The sequence below is a fragment of the Nycticebus coucang genome, chromosome 17 (genome assembly GCF_027406575.1).
Source record: "Nycticebus coucang isolate mNycCou1 chromosome 17, mNycCou1.pri, whole genome shotgun sequence".
Taxonomy (NCBI): domain Eukaryota; kingdom Metazoa; phylum Chordata; class Mammalia; order Primates; family Lorisidae; genus Nycticebus; species Nycticebus coucang.
In genome coordinates this window covers 87,824,915-87,837,482 of record NC_069796.1, presented here as the reverse complement: position 1 = coordinate 87,837,482, position 12,568 = coordinate 87,824,915, and the positions used below count along the sequence as shown (strand labels likewise).

The window sequence follows — 12,568 nt, the reverse complement described above, 5'->3', positions numbered from 1 at the left end:
GCCTGCTCACCATGGGGGAGGTGGACTGACCTTTCAAAACTTGGGGGAGGAGGCTCGGCACCTGTAGCTCAGCAGCTAGGGCACCGACCGTATATACCAGAGCTAGCAGGTTCGAACCTGGCCCAAGTCTGCCAAACAACAATAACAACTGCAACAACAACAACAAAAATAGCTGGGTGTTCTGGCAGGTGCCTGTAGTCCCAGCTCCTTGGGAGGCTGAGGCAAGAGACTCGCTTAAGATTAAGAGTTGGAGGTTGCTATGAGCTGTGATGTCACAGCACTCTACTGAAGGCGACATAGTGAGACTGTGTCTCAAAAAACAAATCAACAAACTGGGAGAAGGTTGAGAGGGAAGTGGGCTACTGAGGGGAAGGAGACCAGGGCTGGGGTGGTGTGGGGGATACAGCCCAGGCCTCCTACAGGTGCCACAGTGCCCCTGGGGGGCTGGGACCTGGGCAGGGAGCTGGGTGGTGATCATTGACAGGCCAGCATCAACCTGGCTAGTCAGTTAGGACATCGTCCTCCCCGAGGGGAGCAGCTGATTCCTGGAGAGCGCTGTGCTTCCTGAGGACAGCCTCAAGGAAAAGTGAAAGTGCATACCACTGAGGTGTTTTTTTAATGGTGTTTTTGTAGAAAAAAGATTATAATAGTCTTTTATGCTTCTTATAGAAAACTTAGAATATATAGAAAACATAAAAATACAAATTACTCATAACTTTGGAACCCAGAGAGAAGCACTCCATATTTTGGTATATGGGGGCTGTCTGGAAAGCATCCAGCCATTGTTGACAAAGTTTTTTGTGTTACGTCGCTGGATACTTTCCAGACAGCCCTTGTATTTCCTTCTGGTTTTGTATCATATTTTAAGAGTTGCATTTATTATATGGCATCGTCTTTCTTTGAAAATTAGACTGATGTTTTTGGACAAAGAGAACGCTGCTAGCCAGAATTTCTCACCAACCCAGCCTCTCCTTTCTGGAGCATGTGGAATGACCTTGAGCTTGCTGGGGCTGGCTAGAGAGGGCGTGTGTGGCCCTTACCACTGGTGTAAGGAGCCAGCAGTTCCTAGAGGGTGCCGGACAGGCAGCCTAAGGGTGCCAGGGGCAGGCAGGGACGGACCTCAATGTTCCTTACAGCCCCACAGCACTTTCCAATTAGAAAAGGAATTTTATCTTCATTTGGAAATTAGGAGAAAATGGTTAAAAGGAGAGAAACATCACGTTTTCCATGCCAAGTCTTACTGCCCTCTGGGGAGAGTTGTGCTGGCCACTGGATGTGAAGGGAAGAAGGCGGCCTCTGACCTGCTATGGACCTTGCTCACCCCCCGCCCCTGTGGCCAGTCTTTGTCTCTCTCAGAAAGGGCTGCTCATGTTCGAGACACGGGGGCCCATGCTCAAGGAGCGCTGTAGACACCAGGACAGCCCCAGCATTGCTCCCAGGCAGGTAACGAGTGAGACTGTGCCAGGTCTCAGGGACAACGCCCTTACCACCTCCCGTCTCTCAGGCATCACGTCTGAGAATGAGCAGGAGGTGAGGCAGCTTTCCTCTGAGACCGACCTGGAGAGGGCTGTGCGCAAGGCCGCCCTGGTCATGTACTGGAAGCTCAACCCCAAGAAGAAGAAGCAGGTGGCCGTGTCAGAGCTGCTGGAGAATGTCGGTCAGGTCAACGAGCATGGTACGCAGCCCTGTCAGGTGCCACACTGCCCCCGGGGGACCGGGCCCTGGGCAGGGAGCTGGGTGGTGGTCATTGACAGGCCAGCATCAACCTGGCTCAGGTGCTCATCTGTGGAACAAATTAAGGGGGGTAGTCCGCCCCATGCTCTGTGACCACCCCCTAACAGGTGGATGGGCTGTGCTCCTCCAGGGGAGGAAGCACCTGGTGGCTGCATCCAGTGTGGTAGCTGGAGGCACAGAGGTGGCCACATGTTGTCCAACAGCTGCACTAGAGACCCCAGGCCTGGAGTCCCCAGAACTCAGGATGCCCTAGGATCCTTTGGGCAGGTTTTGGTGGGCTGCAAGGCACGAGGGGACAGTCAACCTGCCTGATTCTCAGTCTACCCCGTCCCCTACAGATGGAGGGGTGCAGCCAGGCCCCGTCCCGAAGTCCCTGCAGAAGCAAAGGCGGATGCTGGAGCGCCTGGTCAGCAGCGAATGTGAGTTGCCCCTGCCCTGCCCACACCCACCACCCACACAGGGTCCTGTCTTTCCCGTGCAGCCCAGGAAGGGACCCACCAGGATCTCAGTCCGTTAAGTGCCAGTGTTCTGGGTGCTGGGACCTGGGTGCTGCCCACTGTGAGTGCATGTGCTGGAGGGAAGACAGACAGACATGGAGACTGCAGTGTGACAGTTCCTGGGGGACAGAGAATGCTGGGAAGGGGGCTGGAGGGGGGAGCAACAGCAGGAGCACAGCCTGGGGAGACCCACAGGGTGAGGGCTCTGCTCAGTGTGGGCCTTTGTAGAGCATGCGTCGGGGACAGAGGCATGGGGCATGATGAACTGGGGGTGCCTTTGGGACATCTGGGGCCAAAGAGTTCAAGGAGACTTCCACACCCTCCATGTGCAGCCACTGGCCTGACCGTCACATGGCCCACATGGGTGGGCTCTGGTCTGGAGAACTCTGGGCTCTCATCCAAAAGAAAACATACAGGTGTGGGGCCTCATGGGTCACTCAGCATTAACAGGGGAGCTGAGCAAACACCCAGGCCTGCCAAGACTTTTCTTGTGACCTTGGGCAGGTTTCCCTTTTCTCTCTGGGCCTCAGTTTCCTCTTTTGAACAGTGAGCTGGGCAGATCAGAGGACCAAAAGACCCCTCCTGTCCCAGGATCTTCTGCGGTAGTCGGGGGTCTTTGTTCAGGTGGGAACACTGGTGACACCCGGACCCCCACATCTGAGTGGGCAGAGGGGGATGTGTGGGCTGCGGTTTTCTTGCTCCACTTGGGGAAAGCAAAGAAACACATCACACTGAAATGGGAAGGGCTCTTACTGATGGGCCAGAGGGACAGAGAGGCTGAAACAGCCTCTGGCTCTGAGGCGTCAGCACCCAGCTGTGTTGGAGTGAGGCACCTCCCACCGAGGTCGCTTTGCAGGCGGAGTTCTGGTCCCCCTGCTGCCCAACTGCCTTGCTCTAGCTTCCTGGCAGGATCAGCGCCTCCAGCCTGTGGACCTGCCCTCCCCACCTAGCCTTTAATGACATGGGACCTCCCCATTCCCTCTGAACTAGAATGTCCCCGTTATATGTCACACTGTTCCTCTTTCCTGCTTTCCAGCAAACTCCCAGGAAGAGCCATCTGTGTCACCATCTGAAATTCTCTTCTCCAATACTTGCTTGGGCTTCCTCCCCTGCCATCCCACCAAACGGCTTGACCAAACCACCAGGGACCCCTTTGGCTAGGTCACTTCCTGTCCTCATCTGGCCTGATCTGTGGGCAGAGGTGGCCACTGTTCCTCCTTAAAGCCCTTTCCCTGCCTGGCCTGTAGGCTCCCCTGGCCCAGTGCCCTTGCTGCCACACCCTCAGTGTCCTGAGGCCAGTTTGCTCCTGTGGAGGGGTTAGTGGATGTGTAGGAGGACCTCAGTGGAACCTGTTGGAGGGGTTAGTAGGCACATAATAGTCCCTGGCACATCATGTTAGGTGGAGGGGTTAGTAGGTGCATAGTAGGCCCTCAGTGGATCGTGTTGGGTGGAGGGGTTAGCAAGTGGCTGGCCAACAGGGAAGCTTGTCACCAGTGCTGTGAGAAATCCAGTGCTGGCTGGAGTTGCAGGGATGAGGGCTTGGCAATGGCTTGGCAATGGAGCCAGGCTAAGATGCAGGTTGTCTCCAGGTGTCAGTAGCTAGGGCTGGAGGGATGCTGGAGCTGGGGAGCACCCTCCAGGGGGAGGGGGTTGGGGAGGCTGAAGCTCGGCAGACCTGCCCCTTCCCTCTCCACCAGCCTGGTTCCCTCCATTAGACCCCCCCAGGGAAGGGCGTCCATCACCCAAACTCACTCAGCAGCTCCTCCACTCCGTCTCAGGCCACTGCGCATTCCATCCAGCCATGTGAGGATCAGGCAGGGTGGAAGACCGCTGCAACACTGCAGGGGTGGGGTCCATGCTGTTATCTCTTGTGCTTCAGCAAAGAACTACATCGCACTGGATGACTTTGTGGAGATCACCAAGAAGTATGCTAAGGGCATCATCCCCACCAACCTCTTCCTGCAGGACGACGATGAGGATGATGAGCTGGCAGGAAAGAGCCCCGAGGACCTGCCACTGCGCCTGAGGGTGAGTGGCGAGACCCTGGAGAGGCCACTGCTCACCTCCGGGAAGCATATACCTGTCCCTGCCGGGCACCACTGGTGCTTTCCAGGAGGCTGTGAGTGGGAGTGTCCTGCAGCTGTGCCTCTTGTCCCTTGTAAGGATGTGTTCTCAGGAGAGGCCTTTCTTAAGGCCAGGCTCAGAAACAAGGTGCTAAGTGCTAGGGCCCTCTAGTTTGCTTGTGCAGGCGGGATTGGAGGCAGACTTTGATTTGGACTTTGTCACTTAGCAAAATTACCTGTTTATGGCCCAGAACAGAGGTCAGTGCCCTGGAGGTACCTTCCCTCAAAACAAAGTGCTGGGTGGCACCCGTAGCTCAGTGGGTAGTGCGCTAGCCACATACACCCAGGCTGGTGGGTTCGAACCTGGCCCAGGCCAGCTAAACAGCAATGACAACTGCAACAAAAAAAGTAGCTGGGTGTAGTGGCGGGCACCTATAGCCCCAGCTACTTGGGAGGTAGCTGAGAATCGCTTAAGCCCAAGAGTTGGAGGTTGCCGATGAGCTGTGACGCCATGGCACTCTACCCAGGGCAACATAGTGAGACTCTGTCTCAAAAAAAAAAAAAAAACAAAGCAAAACTGGGGAGGTCATGCAGAGGCACCTGCTGCTCTCGGTCTGCAAGGACTCAGGGGAGAGAGGCTGACTGTTGGGGGGAGGGTGGGCAGCACCTGTTGGAGGTGACGACAGGCACATGGGGGGGATGTGAGCAGCCCAGGCGGCAGGGAGTGAACCAGGAGTAGGACGCCCGGAGACGTGGGCCCTGCTCCCTGCTTGCTGGCTTGTTTTAATGGTCAGACAGTTGGGCCACGGTGCACACAACGGGATGTGGCCCAACAGCCTCTTATAAAGTTACCCAAGTTCAGCTCAATTGGTTGAATTACATGTATTCATATCTCACTCTGTGGAGAACACCAGGATTTCCAGAAGTTCGGCCGCCTGACCCAGACAGGTACATCAGCACACTGTGGCCAAGAAGGCCCCGGCCGGCACCAGGGTCCCAAGCAGACGATTGTCGTCTCACCACCGTGGGTGTTAGTTCTGTTGGCGTTCATAGCGTCTGTGTCTTCCTAACTCACTGAGGGCCTGGAAGAGCCACTGTCAGTGTCCAGACAGGGTCAGGGGCAGTTGGCTGAAAGGGTAGCTTGCTGGAGCCAGCAGTGTAGAGAGAGTCAGGGCAGGCCACCCTCTGCAGGGCAGAGCAGGCACTGAAGCTCTTTAGGAAAGGCCATGGCCAGAACATCAGGTGTGATGCCCTGCTCTGGGGACATGGAGCTAGACCGAGGCTGAATGTGAGTCCACATGCAGAAAGCAAAAATCCTTGCCCTTCTCACTGGGGACAGTTGTGTGTCCAGGGTGTAGAGGTTCTGAGACGTAGGCCAGGACAGCCAACATCTGAAGCCAGGTTGCTGTTTACTGACAGCATGCTTAGAGCCAGCCCCAGCCAAGCATAGTATTTGCAGATAGGACACTGTCATTTCCTAACTGACAGGGAAGAAGGGGGCTGGGGCATGTAGCTGGGTCTTCAGCACGGAGGAGGTGCTCCCCCAAATGCCAGTGAGGGTCAGAGGTGAAAGGGTAACTTGGGAGTGGGGCACCGTGGCCTAGGTGTCCCCTTCTATCCCTGGGCATAAGTTTCTTACTGCCTTCTTCCAAATGCATCCTGTTTGGATGGGGAATGATATGTCACCCCACTAACAGGTGACAGGCTCAGTGCTGTGATGTATCTGAACGTCCTGTTTAGAAGGAAAAGATTTAAAGTCTCCTGACAAGAAACAAACAAGGCTCTGCTTCCTTTCAGTTTTTGAACCTGTCAGAGTACTTTGATTCCTTTGCAATTTGTTGTATTAAAAGGGTTTTGCAAAAGGAAGAGGTAATGAATCATCACAAGCTTCTCCCAAAACTAAAAGCTGGACCAGCTTTTAATAGCCTTTTAGAGAACAAAGAACGGGAAACATACTTTGGAGAGGTCTTCTTCACCCAAAGTGAAAAATGACAGACACCTCTTCGTGTGCTAACATTATACCCATAATGAATGTTCCAGACCTGGAAGCAGTTCTCTTCTCAAGCCTGAAAGCGTAAGGTGCCATGACAGATAAAACCCGCTGGGAAGTATGCTTAGTGATATTTTAAAATTTCAACATTTTTTTACATTTAATTATTGGAAAATCCAACCCGTTTTTGTGGGCAGGTTTGAGGAGAGTCTTGTTTGGGTTTGCGTGCCCTGCGATGCGCCCAGGTGGGCTCCTGGCCCACCACCTCCCTGGGAGACTCCGGTTTCTTACATCAGCAGAGGGGCTGATCCCCTCCAGTCTGGGCTTCACTGTTCTTTTTTGTGGAACCAGATTCCTTATTATGTTCTTTTAATTTCATTTTTCTACCATCTCAAGGAAGAGTTTATTTTAATTGTTTGGACATTCTGGGCAGAAAAGGAGACTAAGCTCTTTAGCCCCACAGTTTGGTGGGGCCCAAGAGGAACAGCTTGGGTGGGCTGCAGGGCGCAGAGATTGGGCCCTTAAAAAGGAGACTGTTCCCTGGTCATTGAGCCAGGTGTAGGGCTGCCCCTCATGCTGTCCAAGCAGAGGTCGGATGCCATCGGGCATTATGTTCTAGAATCTTCCTTGTCCTTTAAAGGCTCTTTCAACCAGGTGATTATGTGGCCCTCTGGTAAAAATGATACACAGCTTTGAGTCAGATAGGATTTCAGATTAATTTTAACAACAGGCCAGAGTCACCTCTGGTCATCTTGTTGTTAACAAGGTCCCCTCCACGGGGATTAGCTTAGCAGGCGGCGGCCGACGCAAACGTTGACTCATGCCCTAGCTGTTGATCTTAGCCATCTGGCCTGGCGTCAGAGTGCAGGGTCTCCTCCCCAAGAAACCCCAGAGGGGGTTCGGTTTTGTAAATGCTGGTTTGCCCTCTGGCAAGTGTCAGACACGCCCCTGTGGCTGATGCCACCCTGCTGGTCTTCCCTCTTCCCCATCTCCTAGCAGGTGTGGGTGTCCCTCTGTTCATGGGAGGCTGGTGGCCCCAGACAGAGCTGGAGGGCCCTAAGCTGGGTTAGTCATTTATTTGCTTGTTATAAAGCAGAGATTAAGTGGCCCGTCTTACAAGAAGCAGTGAAGCTGTTCACCACATGTGTGTGTGGGAGTGTGCACACATACTCTTCTTTAAATGTCCTGGTCCACTATGTGAGCCCTTCCTGCTCATCTCTGGAAGTCAGACCCCAGCTGCTTCCAGGTGTTCTGGCTTGGCGGCCAGGGCTCTGGGCAGATGGGGCTACATTCCAGTGGTGTCATGCAGCTGCCCAGGGCTCCTCCTTGGCTTTCTGGTGGGTCCCAGGAGGCTGGGTGTACCCAGCCCCACAGTGATGGAATATCTGGTTGCTCCCTCCCATGCCTTGGTGCTCAGGCCTGGCCCTGTCATACAGCCCCTCCATGAGCTCCGGGCACAGAGGGGCTCCACTCCTTGGAGTTGCTCCAGACCCTGTGTGCCACACTTCATGATAACTGGCACCTTCCATGGCTGCTTTGTTGCTTCACTCCCTCCAATCTCTCTCCCCATCTCCCCCTAACCTGGCAGGGCCAAGGGCCGTCAGAGTTCCGCACAGACCAGGTGGACGTGGAAACTGCCGTGGGTGCAGAATCGCCTCCACCTCCCTCCTAGGCTGCTCTCCTCCACCTCCGCAGCCCCTCCTTCCTCTTCAGTGTCGTAATGACCTTTGTGTAGGGGGGGTTGTAGGGGACCAACACAGGGAGGGGAGGGCTGACCTTGAATGTGGCTGTGCGGGTTTGTTTGTTAGAAGCAGGACAGAGGACGTGTGCCTGTGTGTGTGCATGCATGTAGGGTGGGTATGCACAGGTGTTAGTACGCAGGGGTGGGTGGGTGTGAGTGCATGTCCTGTGTGTGTAGGGTGGGTGGGTGGTAGCAAGCAGCTGCTTATCGAGGTCTCCAGCAAAAGCTGTCCTCTGGGCTGGATGTGGTGGCTCACACCTATAATCCCAGCACTTTGGGAAGCCGAGGCAGGTGGATTACCTGAACTCAGGTTCAAGACCAGCCTGAGCCAGAGCAAGACCCCATCTCTAAAAATAGCTGGGCATTGTAGTGGCGGGCGCCTTTAGTCCCAGCTACTTGGGAGGCTGAGGCAAGAGAATCGCTTGAGGCCAAGAGTTTGAGGTTGCCACGCACTCTACCGAGGGTGACAAACTGAGAGTCTGTCTCAAAAGAAAAAAAAAAAAGCTGCTGTGGCTGCCCTCTTCACTCTGTCCACGATTGCTCAGAACTCTTCTTTCTCCAATATCTGTGCTGCCTCCTCTCCTAGGCCAGCTGCCTCTCTCTAGACCCCAGCCTAGTCTTGTACAGTAATGTCACCAGAGGGCCAAGGAGGTGATGTCCTTGTTGCAGTGGAGAGATTGGAGGCATAGCAGGGCCCAGACGGGCACTCCAGTCTCTTCAAGCAGGAGGTCCTGAGGGAAGGGAAGCGGCAAGCCGTGTGGGTCCCTCTGGGGCTGGAGGTCTCTCAGGGGAGGCAAGCACCTGTGGGCCTGGTCACCCTGGCAGAAGGTGGGGAGCCAGGCATAGGGAGAGCAGCAGAAACGGTCCCTGATCCAGAAGACAGAGGCTGACCTGCAGGGTAGGGTGAATTGAGGGAAGGACCGCAGAGTGTCCTCTGGAGAGGGGTGTGACAGGTAGGAGGACCACTGGGAGAGGGCCCGGCACCCATGCTGCCCAGAGCCGGGGTGGCTGGAGGGAGGCAGTCAAATGTGGCTGGGTGCAGCAGCTGTGGTCTGATTCCAATGCACATCTGCACCCCCAGGTGGTCAAGTACCCCCTGCATGCCATCATGGAGGTCAAAGAGTACCTGATCGACGTGGCCTCCCGGGCGGGCATGCACTGGCTGTCCACCATCGTCCCCACGCACCACATCAACGCCCTCATCTTCTTCTTCATCATCAGCAACCTGACCATTGAATTCTTCGCCTTCTTCATCCCACTGGTGGTCTTCTACCTGTCCTTCATCTCCATGGTGATCTGCACCCTCAAGGTGTTCCAGGACAGCAAGGCCTGGGAGAACTTCCGCACCCTCACCGACCTCCTGCTGCGCTTTGAGCCCAACCTGGACGTGGAGCAGGCTGAGGTCAACTTCGGCTGGAACCACCTGGAGCCCTACGCCCACTTCCTCCTGTCGGTCTTCTTTGTCATCTTCTCCTTCCCGCTGGCCAGCAGAGACTGGATGCCCTGCTCGGAGCTGGCCGTCATTGCCACTTTCTTCACCGTGACCAGCTACCTGAGCCTGAGCAGCCACGCAGAGCCCTACACGCGCAGAGCCCTGGTCACTGAGGTGGCCGCTGGCCTGCTGTCCCTGCTGCCCTCCATGCCGCTGGACGGGTACTACCTGCAGGTTCTCGGCCAGACCTTCCTCACGGTGCCCATCGGCCACCTGGTCGTCCTAAACCTCAGCGTCCCCTGCCTGCTCTACGTTTACCTGCTGTACCTCTTCTTCCGCATGGCCCAGCTGCGCAACTTCAAGGGCACTTACTGCTACCTGGTGCCCTACCTGGTCTGCTTCATGTGGTGCGAGCTCTCCGTGGTCATCCTGCTAGAGTCCACCGGGCTGGGGCTGGTTCGAGCGTCCATCGGCTACTTCCTCTTCCTCTTTGCCCTGCCCATCTTGGTGGCCGGCCTGACCCTCATGGGCTTGCTGCAGTTTGCCCAGTGGTTCGTGTCCCTGGAGCTCACCAAGATGGCAGTCACTGTGGTGGTCTGCAGCGTCCCCCTGCTGGCCCACTGCTGGACCAAGGCCAGCTTCTCAGTGGTGGGGATGGTGAAGTCCCTGACGCGCAGCTCCGTGGTCAAGCTCATCCTGGTGTGGCTCACAGCCATCGTGCTCTTCTGCTGGTTCTACGCGTACCGCTCGGAGGGCATGAAGGTCTACAACTCCACGCTGACCTGGCCGCAGTACGGTGCCCTGTGCGGGCCGCGGGCCTGGAAGGAGACCAACATGGCGCGTACCCAGATCCTCTGCAGCCACCTGGAGGGCCACAGGGTCACGTGGACAGGCCGCTTCAAGTACGTCCGGGTGACTGAGATTGACAACAGCGCAGAGTCGGCCATCAACATGCTGCCCTTCTTCATCGGCGACTGGATGCGCTGCCTGTACGGCGAGGCCTACCCCTCCTGCAGCGCCGGCGGCACTGCCACGGCCGAGGAGGAGCTCTGCCGCCTCAAGCTCCTGGCCAAGCACCCCTGCCACATCAAGAAGTTTGACCGCTACAAGTTTGAGATCACTGTGGGCATGCCCTACAGCAGCGCCGCCAACAGCAGCCGCAGCCGCGAGGAGGACGACGTCACTAAGGACATCGTGCTGCGGGCCAGCAGCGAGTTCAAGAGCGTGCTGCTCAGCCTGCGCCAGGGCAGCCTCATCGAGTTCAGCACCATCCTCGAGGGCCGCCTGGGAAGCAAGTGGCCTGTCTTCGAGCTCAAGGCCATCAGCTGCCTCAACTGCATGGCGCAGCTGTCACCAGCCAGGCGGCACGTGAAGATGGAACATGACTGGCGCAGCACCGTGCATGGCGCCGTCAAGTTCGCCTTCGACTTCTTCTTCTTCCCATTCCTGTCAGCAGTGTGAGAATGCACCCGCCAGGCGGAGCAGTCCCGGGGCACGCTGCTGTGAGGCTTGAGCGATTGTGGCCAGCCAGACAGGCGCACGCTGATGCCGTGTGTGTGTGCGTGTGTGTGTGTGTGCGTGTGTGCGCGCAGACCCAGGGCTTTGGAGACCTCTGCTCGTGTGTAGACTGCTCAGACTCCAATGAACGGGTGACACTGTTTAACTCTGTCCACTCTGAATGCCAGGTGTTGCTGGGAATTGCATGCAGTCTCCACCCCATCATGATCTTTCTGAGTGAAGCAGTGTGCCAGACTAGATTTAAAAGGTTCTCAAGCCCCGAAAGCACTTTACAGACAAGCTTTTCCCTCCTCCCCTCACCTCCCAGCACCCTCTTGTCCCTATTTACTTCTCTGTTAGATTCGTTTCTTTAAGAACTAAGTATGCGTCCACATAAACTCCAAAGCAGCATTTCTTCTTTGGTCACTGCTAAGGCTCAACACCTGCTGACCACTCTGGGGGATGTGCCGGCTGCCGGAGCCTGTCTTATGGTCAAGGCCTGGCCCCCATCCTGCCGATCAGAGGCTGGGTGAGGGGGCAGCTCTGAGCACTGCAGGCCGCCCTGGGGCCCCCTGTGAGTGGGCAGTGGAGGAGTTGTGAGTGTCTTACCTGAGTCCACCAGGACTCAGGAAACGCAGACCCCGGACTCCTTCCAGTGTGCAGAGGAGCCCGACCATGTTCAGTGCCATGGAGCAGAAAGTTAGGGTCCTAATGTGGTTAAAATAAAAACCTCTGGTGATATCTATAGTTCTTTTCTTTTTTTTCTTTATTTAAAAGAAGTCTTTCTGGGACATGAGGTGGGAGTCAGAGCTGTCTGCCTAAGTATTGAATGGCACCTGGGTATACTTGGAATCACAAAGAGCAGGACTGATGTTCACATAGTGACACATCCTGCCAAGGGCAGACCCCTCCCCCCCATCTCTAGTGCAAGGGCCACTATGGTGTCTGCTCTGACCACTGGGTTGCCTGTGGGGACTGCGTGTGCCCACACACCTGTGCTGCAGGTAACCATGGAGTTTGTGAGCCCTGCAGAGTGGGAAGTGCAGACTCACAGTCAGTTTAGAAACTAATCACTAATGAAATGAAGCGTCTGTAGCGATTCAGTTTGGTGCCTTCGCCCGAGCAGGAATGTACGAAACTGTTCTGTGTTTTAAGAACGTACAGCAATGACCCCGTAGAATTATCATCCCAACTTACTCATTTGGATGAGGTGGGGTGAGCCACAGCTCTCAGGAAGCTCAGGAGCACTGCCCACTTCAGACATTAGTGTCGTCCTGAGGTGAAGATAAGGCTGTCACTCTGCTGCCCCACAGCAGGCCACCCTGGGGCCCTCCATGCAGGGGGGAACCTCGGCGGTCACACGTTCTTACTGTGTCCAGCCGCCTTGCATTGACCATTCAGGGTGTGGCTGCCTGTTTTCCTCAGACCCTGTGGCTGCGCCCCACCTGTTCACTCCTCTGCTTTACCCCTCTGTCCGGGGGGTGGGGGGTGTCTGTGTAAAGCCCCGTGTGCTGGTTGCTTGGTACATGTCATTGCTCTGTACTGTGTGTTTGCTCCTGGGTTTCCCAGGCAGCGAGATGAGGTTAGAGGTCAGCCCTATGCCCTCTGCCCCTC

At 55.8% G+C, this 12,568-nt stretch overlaps 1 protein-coding gene across 2 annotated transcripts in view; it reads left to right on the top strand.

The window, feature by feature from the left end:
- The window catches only part of WFS1 (wolframin ER transmembrane glycoprotein), a 29,614-nt gene extending 17,915 nt beyond the window's left edge, over nucleotides 1-11,699 (top strand). For both annotated transcript variants that reach the window (XM_053565962.1, XM_053565963.1), the window contains 4 exons: nucleotides 1,505-1,675; nucleotides 2,073-2,153; nucleotides 4,111-4,259; nucleotides 9,107-11,699. In XM_053565962.1, the coding sequence (XP_053421937.1) occupies nucleotides 1,505-1,675; nucleotides 2,073-2,153; nucleotides 4,111-4,259; nucleotides 9,107-10,918 (2,213 nt within the window). In that variant the 3' untranslated portion in view covers nucleotides 10,919-11,699. The remainder of the gene's footprint in view (nucleotides 1-1,504; nucleotides 1,676-2,072; nucleotides 2,154-4,110; nucleotides 4,260-9,106) is intronic.
- The last annotated feature ends 869 nt before the right edge of the window (nucleotides 11,700-12,568 follow it).